Below are 16,795 nucleotides of genomic sequence, written 5' to 3'. Positions count from 1 at the left end.
TAATCAGGGTGTTACTACACTGGGGTAGCGGCTGCTGGGGAGAGGGGGTTAGAAACTGGGTACCTGGCCAGCTGGAGTTCCAAACTGGGAATTGCCCCCACTGAAGATGGTGATGAAGGTGGCCCAAGATGGAGGCTCCTACTCTCAGCAGTAGGGTGTCCAGTCGGGTGAGGGGAACCCAGTGATGGTGTTGGATACTGAATTTAGAGAAGAGCTTTGTGGAGTGCAGTGTGTGGCTGTCAGCTGACTTCAGGGCCTGTGTGAAGTTCCCGGGTGCAGGAAGGCTACTGTGCCTAGGGGACTATCTCTGCTGTTGCAGAGTCCAAGATGGCGGTGACTGGGGGAGCCCCACCCATGTTGGTAGATGGGGGTCCACATGGGGTGGTGGCCGAGTTCCTGTGGGTGGGAAGCTGCTGAGTGTCCTCTGTGGGATTTATGGGATTTATCACCTCTGGCCTCGGTGATTTATGCTTGGGTGGGTGGCCAAAAGTTCTTCGTGGGTGCTGCTGCTGCTGCTGGTCTTGCTCAGTACCAGGTAGTCCTGCGTGGGCAAGTCGTTGGGAGACCTACTCTGTCACTGAGGCATCCTGGATCCCTGGATGGGCCAGTGCTTCCTGCGTAGGGGCAGGAGTATTGCTGGCAGTGAAGCAGTATTCTCACTACTTGCGTCCCAGGGCATGGAGCGACACAGAATGCTGCCTCCCTCTGGCCTGCCATCTTGGATCCTCTCCCATGGATAGTTCTTTAAAAAAGTATTCTTAAGATTATAAGTATAGAGATGTGGAAAAGGTTGTGTTTGATAAGAGATAACAGGGAAGGAATAAAGGAGTAGAACCAATTATTAATTGCTATTCGTTACATTTTATACATAGATTATTTGACTTTTCTCCTAAATGCCTTCAACAAATTTTCAATATTGAGTTTTATTTTTCCAAGTTGCCTTCTTTAAGTAATATTTAGAGAAGGGCCGGCAAATAATGTACAATAGTGAATATTTGTTTAATAAGTGAATGGATTGTTCCTTTTCATTTATACTAATCTTACATATAATACCTTTGTGAGCTTTTTCATGGATCAGATTTTTTTTTTTGGCCAAATATCTACAAGTGGAAAAAATTTTGTATTGCTAAGCAGTGTTTAACTTTCATGTTTTTATTCAAATGGTTTATTTTCATCTTATTGTTTTCTTATGTGTAGAACAAGGGACTTGTGACATATCTGTCATTTTAAAAATAGTAGTAATTATAACAACTAACATCTCTTAAAGGATTATCCTCAGTGTTGACCTTCTAATTTCCCACAGTATTTCTCCAGAGTAAGCTCTCTTATTATGTATGTTCAAAAATAAAGTTTAATGCATTGAAGTAACCTCCTAAGTCACAAAACTAGTGGTTTAGGGGCAATTTGAATAGAAAACCCAAGGGTTTTAACCACAGTTTAAAGATATAATATCAGATTTGGGACATCTTGATTGTGGTGAAGAAAAACTTTAAAACTTAATTCATAATTGTATATATTGAGTTTTTAAATAAGAGTTCCTGTGAAAATTTGTATACATTTAGGATTATGTTTATAGTTTAAGAAGAAATATGTATTCCATTTTAAGGTTGTGTTTCATTTTTTCAAGGTGTTTGTTTCTTGGAGGCTATTGTTTTTCTGAATTCAGTTAATTTTTTGGGCAGAGCAGATAATTAAAATATAGACAAATACAAAGTAGTTTTGATATATGTTGTTCCAGGATCTTCTAGCTTTCAGAGTCTGGGTTGAAAAATCCCCTATGTAGATGATACAATTTGGTTTTTATTCTTTCTGTGAAACTTAAAGATCTATTATTAAAAAGTTTTTATCAATATAAAAAGAGGGTACCTTATATAAATATATGATTATAATCTTATCTGTAATGTGGAATTTCTCATATTGAATCTTATTTTTGAATGATTGATTCAGTATATTCATATGCTATCATTCTTAGAAATAGTTGAGGGATTCTTACAGAGTTTTCCACAAATCAATAAATTTGGCATTTTAAAATTTAAAAAAATATGTTTTTTTAATCCTATAAGGAACAAACAATATATTACAAAAAATGTGATACCTGATGGTCTATTATTAGATCAAAGAATGAGAAATCATAAAGAGATTTCTTTTCTCATCTTGATTGGTGAGAAAGGGGCAGCAATCCTATGTTGAAGACTTGTTTAAAAAAAGCTATCCACAGACAATAATCAAGTAGTTCAGATTCTGGTCATATACTTACCCATACTCTAAAGGAACACTTCTAAGTGATGGGATAAGATAATTGAACCCTATTGGTGGTATAATTCCCACATACTTTTGGCCTGTGACTTTTTGACTCCGATTTTAGTGGATACTGGTGAACATACTTTATTTCAGGTTTCTCCTAATTATTCTGCAGTCTTGCCATTTGAATTTTATATATTTTGGTAGATTTCCATGAAAACTAGTACAGCCACAAATAAGTAAGTAAATCAATAAATATTTGATATAAAATAGAAGCTTTTGATTGGATTCTGAACAAACAATCTTTGTATTATATTCATGAGCACTTCCTCCATGCATATAGATAATAATATTGATAGCTATTGTTGTCTTCTTTGGTCCCACATAGACTCACTGAAGACACATTGGAATTCTCTTGAGGCTATTGGAATTTCCATTTCATGAAGTAGAGTGAATAAAGGCAAAGTTGAATTACCCTAATGGTTTTTCAGTTTTTGCTTGGTAGCTTTCAAAGTGGCTTGCCACTTTACAGAAAAGGGAGGAGACTAACAGATGGTAAACCTGTGATTGCAACCTCTGCTTTTGCCCTGTGTCATTACATAGACTGCTTTATCAGTCTTTAAGGCCTTGTCCCCACAGCCTAACCCTCCTGAGAATTCTGTGGTTCTGCTAATTGGAAGTTGACCATCTTTGTGTCTAGGCATGCTGTGAGCTTTTCTGTCTTTGTTTTTAAAAAGGAAATATCATGGTAACTTTAGAGTCACCAGTATTAGTCTTACTTGGTTAATCCCTTCTGAAGAAATAGTGGTGACAAGCTCCATGAAATTGTGCTTATGTCACAAAATTGGTCAACTTTTAGGGTTATTATTTTCTTAAAAGTTATTGTTTGATATGTCTATTGAATATATAATGATTAAATATATAATAATTTCCTTTTTGCCACTAAAAACTGATAAAAGGATTTGAAATTCCAGTTTCTCGTGTAGAAAATAATTATTAGAATATGGAAAATATTTAATTTATATGCTTATTTTCTTTACAGACATTAATAGGCTAACATTCTAGCTAGAAATAAAATGTTTGAAATGATGTGAAATTTTTCTATGCTAGATATAAAGGAAGTGACCACTCCCCCCCACACAAAATATGAACAGTTTCCACAGTTGATATCTTTGAAAGTTAAATTAATTTTAGATCTTGGCCAGTTGTTAAAGCATAAGAAAAACATGTGTATGCATATAGTTTATGGAGTCCTAGAATTGGGAGAGCCTTCAAGATGAACTAACCTGTTTTTTTATGTTTTAGATGAGGAAATGGAGTCCTAGATAGACCAAGTGACATATTTAAGGTCACAGATTTACAGAACTAGGATTTGATTATAGACATCTTTAACCTATACTGTGGGTTTTGAAGTCAGTATCAATGTAAAGCTAAACTCTGGATATCTGATGTATCCCTAAACTATTTTTAAAATATATATATTTGTGTATCTATCTATCTATCTAATATACACACAAATATATATATAATATTATATAATATATAATATTATATATAATATAATACTTACATAATATGTATTATATGTATATAACATATACACATGTCCATATTTTCAAGTTAAGTTTAGGTCTCTTTGTACAGAGTTTTATTTTGTTTTGTTTTTTGTTTTGCAGATACAATGGTGAATTATTTTACTTAAAACATTTTAAGAATAATAAGAAAAAGAGGGACAGTGACTTTGCATCTTTGCATCTTCTGCCTATTTTCTAGAATCAGGAAAATGACACCCAAGTTTATGTGTGCAATTGCAAAGTAGTGAACTAATGATAAGTTCTGAGCCAGTCATATTTCTGGGGACTGAAGTACATCTATAGACTGTTTTCCTAAAGCTCAGTACCCAATATACTCTTCAGCCAAAATGTTGTAAAGGTACTGGCATCATATGGAATACATTGGAGACAAAAAGTTTTTATTACCTTATACAAGATTATGATGCATTCGGATATTGGCATTATGAAATAGCACCTGAAAATGTACTTCAATTCTGATGGCCACTTCTTTTTTTTTAAATTAAATTTTTTTGTGTGTTTGTGATGCTGGGGGTCATGATCACTTCTTAAGAAAAATTAGGCAATTAAACAGCCATGAGATGTTACTCCAGGAGGAGAAGGAGAGAGTATTCCAGCTTGAAATGAGATTGTGTTCTAGGAAAATTAAAGCCTAATATAATGCGATTTAAATAAAGCAACCATTGAGTGGATAGGTACATTTTGAAAATGGGCCTGTTTACCAAATTCAGGGAATACTGCCTGACCAGGGAGTGTTATGAAGTTCATTACATGAATTTAGAGGAGAACAAAGGAAGCACTATGTCTCCCCCCAGAGGGTGGTCAATTTAGGGACCCAGTATCCCAAGTATAAGGTGAAAATGAAGAATTAAAAAAGGTTTACATAAACATATGGATGTTTTGTTCATGTGAATTAGAGGAGCTTATCCTTAACTTTTTGTAATTGAAGGAAAACATTTTACATCATGTAGTGACTCAAAATATTTGACTGAATAGACCAAGAAGATTGTGATTCAAAGAGAGAAGTCTCATGAGCAAAAAACAATCCTTGTTGTATCTCTTCCTTCCCTTTCAATATAAAAGAAAAGAAACTTTTTAGTTGCATAAAAGTAGTGGAAAAAATTATATGACTTGAAAGCTTTAGGGTTCATATTGAAGACTATATAAATGCCAACTAATAAAGAGAAAAGGTGAGGCTCAGAAACCTAGCAGAAATTTTGTATAAAGTCTAAATTGAACAATCATAAAAGTGTGAACATATTATTACAATGAAGGCTGTAATATTATGATTTATTAATGATAAAAGTAAAATAAGGTTTCATATACTTTAGAAGACTACATATAAATTGGTCATCAAAGTTGCTATCAAAAATTAAAATTAAAAAGGATAATAAAAAATAATTGTTTGTCTATTTTGAAAATGTTTGAGTCACATCTCTTATGAAACATACCTATTTAATCCCACATGAAGAACCAAGTAGGTAGAAAGGAAACTGAATAAAAAGTTAATTCAAGACCTAAGTATTTAAAATTTCTACAGATTTCTTTCTCATATTTCAAGCATTTTTTTTAATTGCAGTGATACAGGATGGATTTTAGATCTTGTTAGCCATATCCATGGACACATAGTCTTCAAAAGCAGTGCTCTCCTCCTCCAACTTTATCAATGTCAAGTACGCTCTGGATTTGAAGTTTTAAAATTCCATATCCCACCAGAACTAGTTGAGAGTAGTCTAGATAGAGCCTTTTGTTTGAATGCTTCTGATGTGTCCCTCTACTTTTGCTACAGCTATCTCATCCTCCTGAGGTTTCATGTTGAGTAAAAGTTGCAGATTGGAAGGAGACCCCTTTCTTGCTCAGTTGCCCAAGCAACTAAACATGGGTGTTAGTTCTAATGTCTGATTTTTCAACCTGCTTTAGAAAAGTGGAACTATCATATAAGAAATGTAAGTTCCTTTTGGAAAAAGAAAACTGGCCTTTCCTCTTTCCTCATGGTACTGAAAACTTGTGGCCCCTTAACCAAGCTCATGTAGTAATTTTCTGTAGTATAAATAGACTGGTCTAGAGTATTAGTTAGAATATGATTTATTCATTTCACTTTTACCTTATCAAAGGAAATCTTTTAATTGCTTTGAAAATAACTACAGTGTTTAACTTGATAGTTTCTAAGTCATGCTTTTATTGTCTTTCTGATGAACATTCTCTAGACAGCATAGTATTACATTAGCATCCATCCAACTAATAGTTGCAGTTATACTAACATCTTAGTGGTTAATTATAATAATGAATTAAATCTAGCATACATTGAATGTCTACAGTATGTTAAAGGACTATGGTCTGGTTTAAAACTTATTTTTAGGACAAGGGTATGAATTTTTGATAGTGTTAATAGATCTAATAGTATAATTGTAAATTCACTGGCATGTTGTATAATTGGGTGTTTTCAGTTTCTTATAGGAGCTAATGTAATTGTGCACGGCAAATGTTTGGCAGTTCTTCATATTGCCCGCTAGGTAGATTTGTGCTAGTCTTAACTTCCTTTTCGTGATGTATTATTATTATCAATTATTATTATCAATACAATTATGTATTATTATTATCAAAATCTAATTTGTAGTATTTTAATTCTTTGGATCAATCTGAGTCTTCTTAGCTGGTAAAATACTATTTTTTACTATACCACTATTTATAGGTATAGTGGAATGAGTCTAAATGATGTGAGAATTCATTTTTTAAAATCTTGTAGTAAAAAAATAAAATCTTGTAGCAAATTTCCAATTTCTTGCGGCCATCAGAAGGTAGTAAGTATTTAAATGTTTATGGTGCTACACAACTCAAATGGTTCTTCTGAGAAATAAATATAAAATATAAAATATTTAAGGGGAATACTACTGATGTACTTTTGAAAAATTTCATATAGCTGTTTAGCAAATTCTGAATATTGGACAAGTAGCAATAATGATTTAGAAAAATAAAATTTCAGTTAAAAATGTCTTGTTTCCCTCCTCCCCAGGAATGAAAGTAAAGATTTTTGTATTAGAAATATGAATTTAGAATCAGAATAAGTATTGCCTATGATATGAAATATTATTATGATTTATCAGGTAGAAATTTAATTAACATTTTTCTTAAAGCAAAACACTCAAGTTATGTATATATTCACCTGAGCAAAATCTAACATCCCTCTCTTTCTTCTCTTTCCCCATTCTTCTCCCTTCCTTTTTTTAAACTTGAAAGCTATGCTAAAAGTAATAATTTGAGTTTTCTTAAGATTTGGAAATTATTTATTCTGAATGTAAAGAACATTTAACTCCTCAGTGAACTAAATCAGACCACTATCATCACTATCACTATACTGTTTTGTGCTTACTGAGTGAAATTAATCCATCAGGGAACTGAAATTAGTGATTTTAACTTTAAGGTTTCTTTCTTCAGGAAATGTGTCTATAATTTTATACCTACAGAACCATAATTCCTGGGATATTTTTTAAAAACTGATAAAATTTTGTGATGAATTTATATGTAATCAGCTTCCTACCAAACACATTTCTATCATATGCTATATTAAAACTTATTCTATTGGATGTATTCCATAGAAACTTTAATTAAATTGGTGGTTTTCAATTGTTAGAATTCTAGTAAAATGCTGGGTGTAACAATTATATTTCTAATGAAGTTTATAAAAATGGTGGACCCTTGTGAAACTATTGAGTTGCCTATCACCATAAATACACAAATTTGCAATTTGACTTAACTCTAGGTTTAATCTTTAGATTTTTTATAGGGATCCAATATTTGCTTTTGATTGTTCTGTCAGATAAATCTAGTTTTTAGACTCTTTTCCCTAGAAAAACCTAAAGAATACTCATTTACTTGAATGTCTGTAAGATTATCTGCAAATACAATCAGGGAGAAAAAATATTTGATAAAGGCTCAGAGAAACAAATTTTAGCATTTAATTTTGAGAAAAATAATTTTATGTTTACTTGGTAGGAATAAGGATATGCAAGTAACAGTCAAAATGCATTGAAATTCTTGAAGAGTTAATCTATAGAAATGTAAAGAATTATATGATTTTTTAAAATTTCTGAACTTTCTTTCAGGGATTTATTGCATTTATCCATTAATAGTTTTTAAGTCCTGTCCTTATAGAAATATAAATAGAAAAATATCATCCTCTGGAGATCATTCAGTTGTAGAACATTTCTGTATTTGGGGACTATAATATATTAAGATGTAGGAGGGAAGAACTTTTTTTTTTTTTTTTTGCTCTTGAGATTTATAGGAAAAGAGGACCTGAAACAAGACTAATGGGAATTTAAACAATTTCAATAATTAAAAATACACTGAATCTAATGAGGTCTGGCACTTGGTTTTTCTAAAATGCATTATCCACCTCAATTTTGTTTTTCTTTTCCACTTTCCACAGGAAACCAGTTTCCTCCAATTGCAGCACAGGACCTTCCTTTCATCCTGAAGGCTGGCTACCTTGAAAAACGCAGAAAAGGTAGGCTGTAAGAGTCTAATGAAAAATCTAAAAATGGTTTCCTCCTTAGATAAAATATAAAGAGAGAATACTGCAGTATACATGCAGTATACATGTGTAGCCAGTATGCTCTTTAAGTAGAAGAGTTTAGGACCATAAGAAAATCTGGATGACATTATCCAAACCATAAAATAATATAACTTTTAGCTTTAAATCATTTTAAATAACAAAACATTAGGTCATGTTTTTAGTTGTCAGCCTGAGCTGTTTATGAATTATTCAGGAACTGTTTCCCCATCCTCTAGGAAAGCTGTGGACCATCACTGTTCCCAGGGATGGGATTTCTCACTGTTAATCACCCTGTTGAGCAGCATTCTGTCCTGCACCCAACCTGGCACACACCGGGACTGGTTCAGATCAAGCCTGGCATCTTGTCTTGCCACTGTTTTTATTCATTTCGGTGTTCCTCTCCATTGGCCATAATAATTGGGAGTTGACCAGATGGTCTCATTCTTTCAACACCAAAGTTTAATGGAAACGAAATATGGAGGTGGTGTTATGATATGGGAAGTGAAGGGCAGAAAGACTCTTCATTACTGTTCTGCTTATCTCTCGGGTAATCCCTTTGGGCTCTTTTGTTTATATTCTGTTTGCTTTTCTGAGCTTTCTTAGCTGAATTTTAAAGCTGAAAGATTTAATAGAAATAATCTAGGTCAGCTCGTCCTACCATCCTTTTTATAACAGATTAGAAACCAAAACCCCAGATGAATCAATTATCTCAAGGCTACACATAGGACACCTTTCTGAAACTCTCTCTATCAGGGAAGTTTGGTTACCAGGCAGTTGATCACAAAAGAGTGGCAAGCACCATCTCTGCTTTACTTTATTCCTTTTAGCTTTATTGGGATTTTTTTTTTTTTTTTTTGTCTCTTGGAATAGAGGATACATACTAATTAGTCATAGAATTTTAGAGCTAAAAGCAACCTTAGAAAAATTAACTAATTTTTTCTTTTACCAGGAGATGGCCTTATATTTGTATGGCATGTGTGTTATCTAAACTATTTTTTCTCCCCTTTTATTGCAGATCACAGCTTTTTGGGATTTGAATGGCAGAAACGGTGGTGTGCTCTCAGCAAAACAGTGTTCTATTATTATGGAAGTGATAAAGGTAGGTTAGTGTTCAGTTATAACAACTTCTATTGCTTGAGGTTTGGGCACCATTTTACTGTCCCCTTACCCTAACTTTTGGGTACAGGATAAACTGAAGACAAATGGAGAAAGTACAACAAAGAATTTTTAATAATTATAGTCTAAGAGTAATTTATAATTCTATTTCATTATTTGACAAATGTTATGAATTCCAGATTGCCCTAAAAGTTAACTCAATTGTGTTTCTTTTTTAAAAAAATATTTTTAAATTGTCAATGGACCTTTATTTTTATTTATTTATAGGCAGTGCTGAAAATCAAACCCAGTGCCTCACACATGCTAGGCAAGCGCTCTACCACTGAGTTATAACCCCATCCCTAGTTGTGTTTCTCAAATTAGGAAAGAGAGTAAATAACTTTCATCCATGTCCTTTCACCTTCAGAAATATTTATCATTCAGGCAACAGTTGTAGAATTTCTGGAAAAACAAAGACCATACAGGTGTAAAATTATAAAGGCAGGAAAAGAAAATAAAGGAAAAATTCAGATGAAATTAAATGTGCACACCACCTGTCTGGGCTCCCTTTACAGATGGAAATAACAATAGCAAACATGTACACAGGGTTTACTATATTCTGGATCCTGTGTAAGCATTTTAGCTGCCTAAGCATGGCAGCTATATTAATTTGATTGACTTACAACAACTATATGAAGTAGGTACTATTACTAGCCTCATTTATTTTACTGTTAGGAAAACTGAGGATAGATAGGTTAAGTTTTGTTCTAGGTCACAGAACTGGTAAATGGCAGATATAGAATTTGTCTATAACCTAGGTAGTATGGTCAGAGTTCAGGTTCTTAACCACTGTTGTTAACCACTGTATTAATTTACAAATAGTAGGATGCATTTTGTAATTTCATTTGTTGATTAATAAGCCTTTTAGTCATAGTTCATGTTGTTTGTTTCTTATTTGAATAAACATAGGCATAAAATAATGAAATTTAAAGAATGTAAATTCTTGGTTTTGCTTTTTTTCCTAGGGAAAGCAAAGCAGGTCAGAAATTGAATATTATAAAGTAAGGGTCACATAAATATTCACTTCTAGAAGGAGCATTTTTAAGAAGAAAAAGGCATAAAGTCCCAGAATCACTAAATGTATTTTTTTCATGAGCTTGTTACTTCTAAGTATTATTTGGAAATTCATGTTTTATTTGATATTATTTGTGGTTTTAAGGATTTCCCCTTCTTATTAAAACATGCAGACGAGACTATTGTATTTCAGATAGTTTTTGAAATACTTATATAATACTAGAAGTTGGTCTCATCTTTTGGCTAATGGAATTAATGAATTAAGCACCTATGGCCAGCTTGTATTCCATCAGTAATCTATAATATGCTCAGATAATGGCATCAGTGAAGTGTAAACCATAAACAACCATAAACAAATAAGCTTTTTTTATAAGTAGGTGGTTTTATCAGAAAACTTAAAGCACAAGTTATGATTGTCATAGATTATAAGTTTGTGTTACTATTATAGAAGTATGATTTTTGTAAATATTGTGAATTTAGATCAAGGTCAGCTTTCCACACCAAAAAAAAAAAAAATCCTCCTTTTCACAAGTCTTGGAGGGAGGTTTCAAATCCTGTGTCTTTGGTTTAATTAGGCTTCTCATTTCTAATTTCTTTTAAGAATCAATGAGTAGTACTGTCAGTGTTTCCACCATTTCAAACTGGTATATACCTATACTTAGGTCCAGTTCAGTAAGAACCTTCCTTGAACTCTTGGAGTATTTATATTTACTTCAAAGGCCAAAGTTCTATAAAGAAATTCTAAATAGAATTTTTTGGATATTATGTAAATTCTCAGTCCTGTTCTTACTTGTTGAGACCTCCTGAGTCAGTGACATTCTTAGTAATTTGCATTTTAACAACTTTGTGATTCATTTAGTCTTCTCAACCAATTATGATTTTTAAAAATTATCATTTTATGCAAATCAAAACCATACAAAGATTTCATCTCACTCCAGTCAGAGTGGCTATGATCAAGAATACAAGCAATAATAAATGCTGGCGAGGTTGTGAGGGGAAAGGTACACTTATACATTGTTGGTGGGACTGCAGATTAGTATAACCATTCTGGAAAGCAGTATGGGGATTCCTCAAAAAACAAGGTATGGAACCACCATATGACCCAGCTATCCCCACCCTTGATATTTTCCCCAAAGATCTAAAATCAGAATACTATAGCAATATCGATATAGCCATCTCAATATTTACTGCAGCAGAATTCACAATAGCTAAATTATGGAATCAACCCAGATGCCAGTTAATAGATGAATGGATTAAGAAACTGTGGCATATATATAAACAGTGGAGTTCTACTCAGCCTTAAAAAGAATATCATTATGGCATTTGTGGGTAAGTGGAGAATATCATGCTGAATGAGATAAGCCAAACTCAAAAACTCAAAGGTCGAATCATTTCCCTCATATGGGGAAGCTAGAATAAAATAAAGGAAAAGGGAAGGGAAGGGTTGAATAATATAAGGATAAAGGGAAGATCAATAATATCAAAGAAGGAGATAGAGAGGCACAGTGGATGGATGGGGAAGGGGAGGCAATGCAGAATGAATTCCTAAAACATCAAGTTATGTGCATATATAAACTACAGAGGACTTCACCTTTATACATAGGTTAAAAAAACAATCAAGTATAAATAAATAAATGAGCAAAAAGAAGTCTAGTGGAGTAGAGGAAAGAATAAGGGGAAGGGGAGGGAGGATGGGAAGGAAAAGGAGGAGGAATAAGGAGGCAGATCATGAACTGAAAGTGAATTCCATGAATATGTGAGTTTATTCAGGTGAATCCAACTACTATGTATAACTATATAACTCTAAAAAACCTAACATTTTACCATTCTTTTTTTCATGTTAGTATTTGAATATCTGGCTTCTATTTCCTCAAATTCTTGCTGTCAGTTACTATAAAGCCTCCTGTTTCAAGTGTGATTTCAGTCTGTTTCTTGTGGTTCTTTTCTCCTTTGGCTGCTTCTTTGGAATTCCAAATTAGTTCCTCTCCTTTAGGCTCTTTGGAAAATATCGGCCTCTAGACATTTTTAATTTGCTTTTTTCCCATTACCCTGATTTCTTTCCTTTATATTATTTTCTTTCCAGGAAATGTGTCAAATATTTTTATCTTCTTTTGTGAAATAAGGTGGCTAATTTGTGCAGCTTTGTTTTGTTGTGTGAAGCATTTACCTAAATAGCAAGAGCTATTTAGATATATGAGAACTGTAATCCTCCCACTAAGTAGAATTTAGATAAATGGATTATAGAGGCACAGAAGGAGTTGATACTACTTACTAGGTTAAACTGTACTTTGTTACTGCTTGACAGATATACAGCTCACATTTTCTGCCTTATTGTGTGTGCCAAAAACATATTGACCTATCAAGATAGTAATGGCTTAGAAAGAGTAGTTCCATTCTCTAGGGTATATAATGCACTTACCTTTGTACCCGTAAATATTGTCTGTATTTATTATTCATAGCCATTTGGGGCCCTTAAATAACAAATATATATAGTACATATTTTATTACTTTATGAAATCACATCCATCCTCTCATCTCTTTCCTTTTCCTGTGATTGTAGATCCTAGATATTCAGATTTCCATTCATTCATTCACTTACTCATGAATTCATATTTTTATTCGTTAAACATTTGTGAAACACTCAGTAGATAAAAGCACTGGGTTGGGGGAGTCTAAAGATCCTTAGAGGTGCTCACAATTATACTTTTTTGGATATAAGGGAGAAGAAGTAAAAATGTTATGGGATCAGAGGTGGGAGCTGGGCAGCTAGACATAATTGCAGTGCAGTGCGGTGTAGGAAATAACTAAAATATCTTTGGATTTCAAAGAAGTGAGAGATAACTGTCCAGGAGAGTTAAGGAAGAATTGCTGATGAGAACACATTGTGTTTGGCCTTAAATGATGAATAGGAGCTTGCTGGGTAAATGATATGCTCAGAATATATGTTTCCCTCCAAAATTAACACGTTGGAACCAAACGTACAAGGAGATAGTATTAAGAGATGGGACTTTTAAGGAGATGACTAGGCCACAAGGGCACCCATGTACATGAGGTAAATCCCTTTATAAAAAAGCCTCTTTTGTCCTTCTGCTTTGTCCCCTCTGGAGGATGCAGCAACAAAGTGCCATCTTAAAGTAGAGAGCAGTCCTCACTGGATGATGATCCTGCTGGTGCCTTGATCTTGAACTTCCCAGAACTTTGAGAAATAAATTTCTGTTGTTCATCAGTTACCTTGTTGTGGGTGTTATAGGAGCACAAATGGACCGAGATAAGGAAGAGAGGGGCACAACATACCAGGCAAGAGAACAGTAGAAGTTCTGGGTTTCAAAAGGCCATGAATGGGATCATTGTTAGGACAAGGCTGGTGGTGTGTGGAGTGAGTGAGGAGAGGGGCCAGATAATGCTAAGCAAGTAAATTATATCAGATTGGTAAGAGCCTGTTGAGAATAGGACTTTCCTAAAGTTCTTGAGTATGGCCTTTAAGCAGAGGGCTATATAGCCAGATTTGGTTTTTAAAAATTAATCATGATAGTATTGTGGAGGATGTATCAGAATGGGAAAAGATGGGATCAACAGGACTATTTAGGAGGACATTTAATTAGTCTAAGCAAGAGAGGTTAACACAGGACTGTTGAGGAGCAGAGATTTAATGCAGATCTCTCTGGCTCTCAAGCTTTGCTTTCTCTACAACTTTGTGATTGTTATCAACCACTCCAAGGTGCCCGTAAATGATGGGCAAGTTAGGAATCTGTTATTTTTTTTTCTTTTTCTGTTTACCTTTCATATGATCTTGAATGACCATTATGATATGAACCTTTTCTCTTTTCACTTAAGGAGGGTTGGGATTGGCAGTTCATAGTACCCACCTCTTTTTAGGACATATTCTGCCCTCTTAATTAAAGAATATCTCAGCATCATCCAGTAAATGGCAGCTACAAGGAGCCTTGGTCCTACCAAGTCATTCTAAATGTATATCAAAGGTTATTTATTATATTTGTGGCTGTAATTTTTCATTATAATATATCTCCTACATATAATAAAAGTCAGTAGAAAATTGGGCATAAAACAGATAATGTAATGTGACAAAACTTTCAGAATTTGGCAGAGAACTTAAATTTTTCATTGAAATTGACCGTCTGCTCTCTCTCACTTTCTTCACAACTTCACCATTGATGGGAATAAAGAGAACATATCTGTTAAGTTTGAAAATTATTTCTGGGTTAGGGCATCAATATTTTATAACTATATCCTGATGATATATATGAAATGTGTAAGTGGATTCTGATATTTTTATGATTTGTATTGCAATTTTGTTTTCATTCGATATGTGTAGAATAATCTTTATCCCTTAAGAACTAGGAATCATTAATTCTGCCTTATCAAGAATCATTGCAATTTTATAGACTTTTGGGTCTTTGATATGCAAATATTATCTCTTACTTTATTGCAATAAACCTTAAATAAAACATATGCCTTTATTTTCTGCCTTGGTAGCTAGAAGACCTTGTTACAGTATAGAGAAGTTGAAAGGAAAATTGATATCTACTTATGTAAATATTCAGATGTTGCTTTACTATATGGGTGCATAGATAGATGAGCATACTTAGATAGACACATAGCTTTAGCAACATCCATACCTGTAGGTATTCTTTGAGCGTCTGTATGTCAGATGCCATTATTGCAAAGCACTGTAATACATTGGCTCAGAGGAGCGGGCACAGAGGACCCATTATGTAGTGGGATTCATGGGAGCCAGCTCACTGGAATAGTGGGTGAGGTGAGTGAGGACTCCCGAGCTACAGAAGGTGAAGTCAAATTGTGAAGAGTTGATCTGCCCTTGTCAGGAGTTTAGGCTTTCCTGTCTGAGGGACAGTTAATGTTTCTAAGCACTGAAAGTAAACAACAGATGGCATGACAAGCTCTAATTGGATGTTGGAAAGGCCACATCAGCAGACAGGGGAAGGTTTGGAGAAGGTGAGGCTGGAGGCATGATGCATTCTGAAATTGAAGTGACTGAGAATGTGTGGAGGCAGAGGCTGTGCGACCTTGAGTGCACATGGAGCTGCTGCTCATCTTGAGCCACTCTCATGTTGTGAGAATCACAGCAGCAGCATTCACTCTGTAGGAGGCTCTAAGAAGATAACATCTATAGGACAGTAAAATATTCTCTGTGTAGTAGTTTTCTTAATAGTACTTTTTGTTGTGGTAGTCTCAAAAGCCATACCATAATTATTATCTGAATTTTAATTTTGGGGGAAAATGGTAGATATTTTTTTAAAAAGTAGAAATAAAGTCTTTAACTTCTCTTCCTGCAATACTGCCTGTAAATTACTTATTCTTTATTCACAACTACTTCATACTATCTTGTTTTTAAGTCAAGTTAATACCTATGGTTAAAAATGTGTGGTTATATAATACCCCATAAATCTGAACAATTTTTATTTCTTTATGTATCAGTTAAAATAATTTAATTAAAAATAAAATAAAGGTTTAAGTAGTTAAAAAGAAAATGTGTGGCTATGTTAGCTTTCCATTACTATAACAAAATACCTGAGACAATCAGCTTATAAAGAGGAAATGTTCACTTTGGCTCACAATTTTAGACTTTTCAGTCTATGGTCTATTGACCCATTGCTTTTGGACCTTCAAGGCAGTACATCATGGTAGGAGCCTGGTGCAGAGGAAGCTATCCATCATCTCATGATGGCTGAAAAAACAGGAAAGAAGAGTTGGCTGGGGCGCTAATCACCCATTCAAGGGCATAATTCCAATGACCTAACTTCCTTCCTCCAGGCCAGACCTCCTAGAGGTTCCACCACCTCCATAGCCTTCAACAAGCCACTTTTGGGGGACATTTCATATCCAAAATATAATAGTGACTGTGTACAAAAATCACTTGATAGTTATGCTTGCAGTGTACTCTTATTCTAAAGCAAGAAAAAGGTTTTGAAATACCTGCCATCAAACCATATTATCCAGATATTTAATTTTTGCTAAAACGTTTCTTTTGGACCCACAAATGTATTGTCACTCATAGCTAATCAACAAATATATAGATAGCTCATAATATTTTTCATTTAGTAATCTGGTATCTCCTCACAGTCAAACTCAAAGCACCAAAAAGTATATTTCAAGCATTAGCACTTGTATTTCTGTGATCTGAACAAACAAAAGGAAAATGTTCATTTATCTTTAAATGAGGTCCTACCACTACTTGTGTCAGTTGTGACAATGTTTAGTGAAAGGACTTAGTGTCATG

General features: G+C 33.9%; 1 protein-coding gene across 3 annotated transcripts in view; it reads left to right on the top strand.

Moving 5' to 3' along the window:
- The window catches only part of Skap2 (src kinase associated phosphoprotein 2), a 170,430-nt gene that overhangs the window by 91,862 nt on the left and 61,773 nt on the right, over positions 1 to 16,795 (top strand). For all 3 annotated transcript variants that reach the window (XM_076835663.2, XM_076835655.2, XM_076835647.2), the window contains 2 exons: positions 8,242 to 8,319; positions 9,383 to 9,466. In XM_076835663.2, coding sequence (XP_076691778.2) covers positions 8,242 to 8,319; positions 9,383 to 9,466 — 162 coding nt within the window. The remainder of the gene's footprint in view (positions 1 to 8,241; positions 8,320 to 9,382; positions 9,467 to 16,795) is intronic.

This window comes from Callospermophilus lateralis, chromosome 1, assembly GCF_048772815.1.
Source record: "Callospermophilus lateralis isolate mCalLat2 chromosome 1, mCalLat2.hap1, whole genome shotgun sequence".
Lineage (NCBI taxonomy): Eukaryota > Metazoa > Chordata > Mammalia > Rodentia > Sciuridae > Callospermophilus > Callospermophilus lateralis.
The sequence above is the reverse complement of the archived record's forward strand: the minus strand, read 5'-3'. Positions and strand labels throughout refer to the sequence as shown.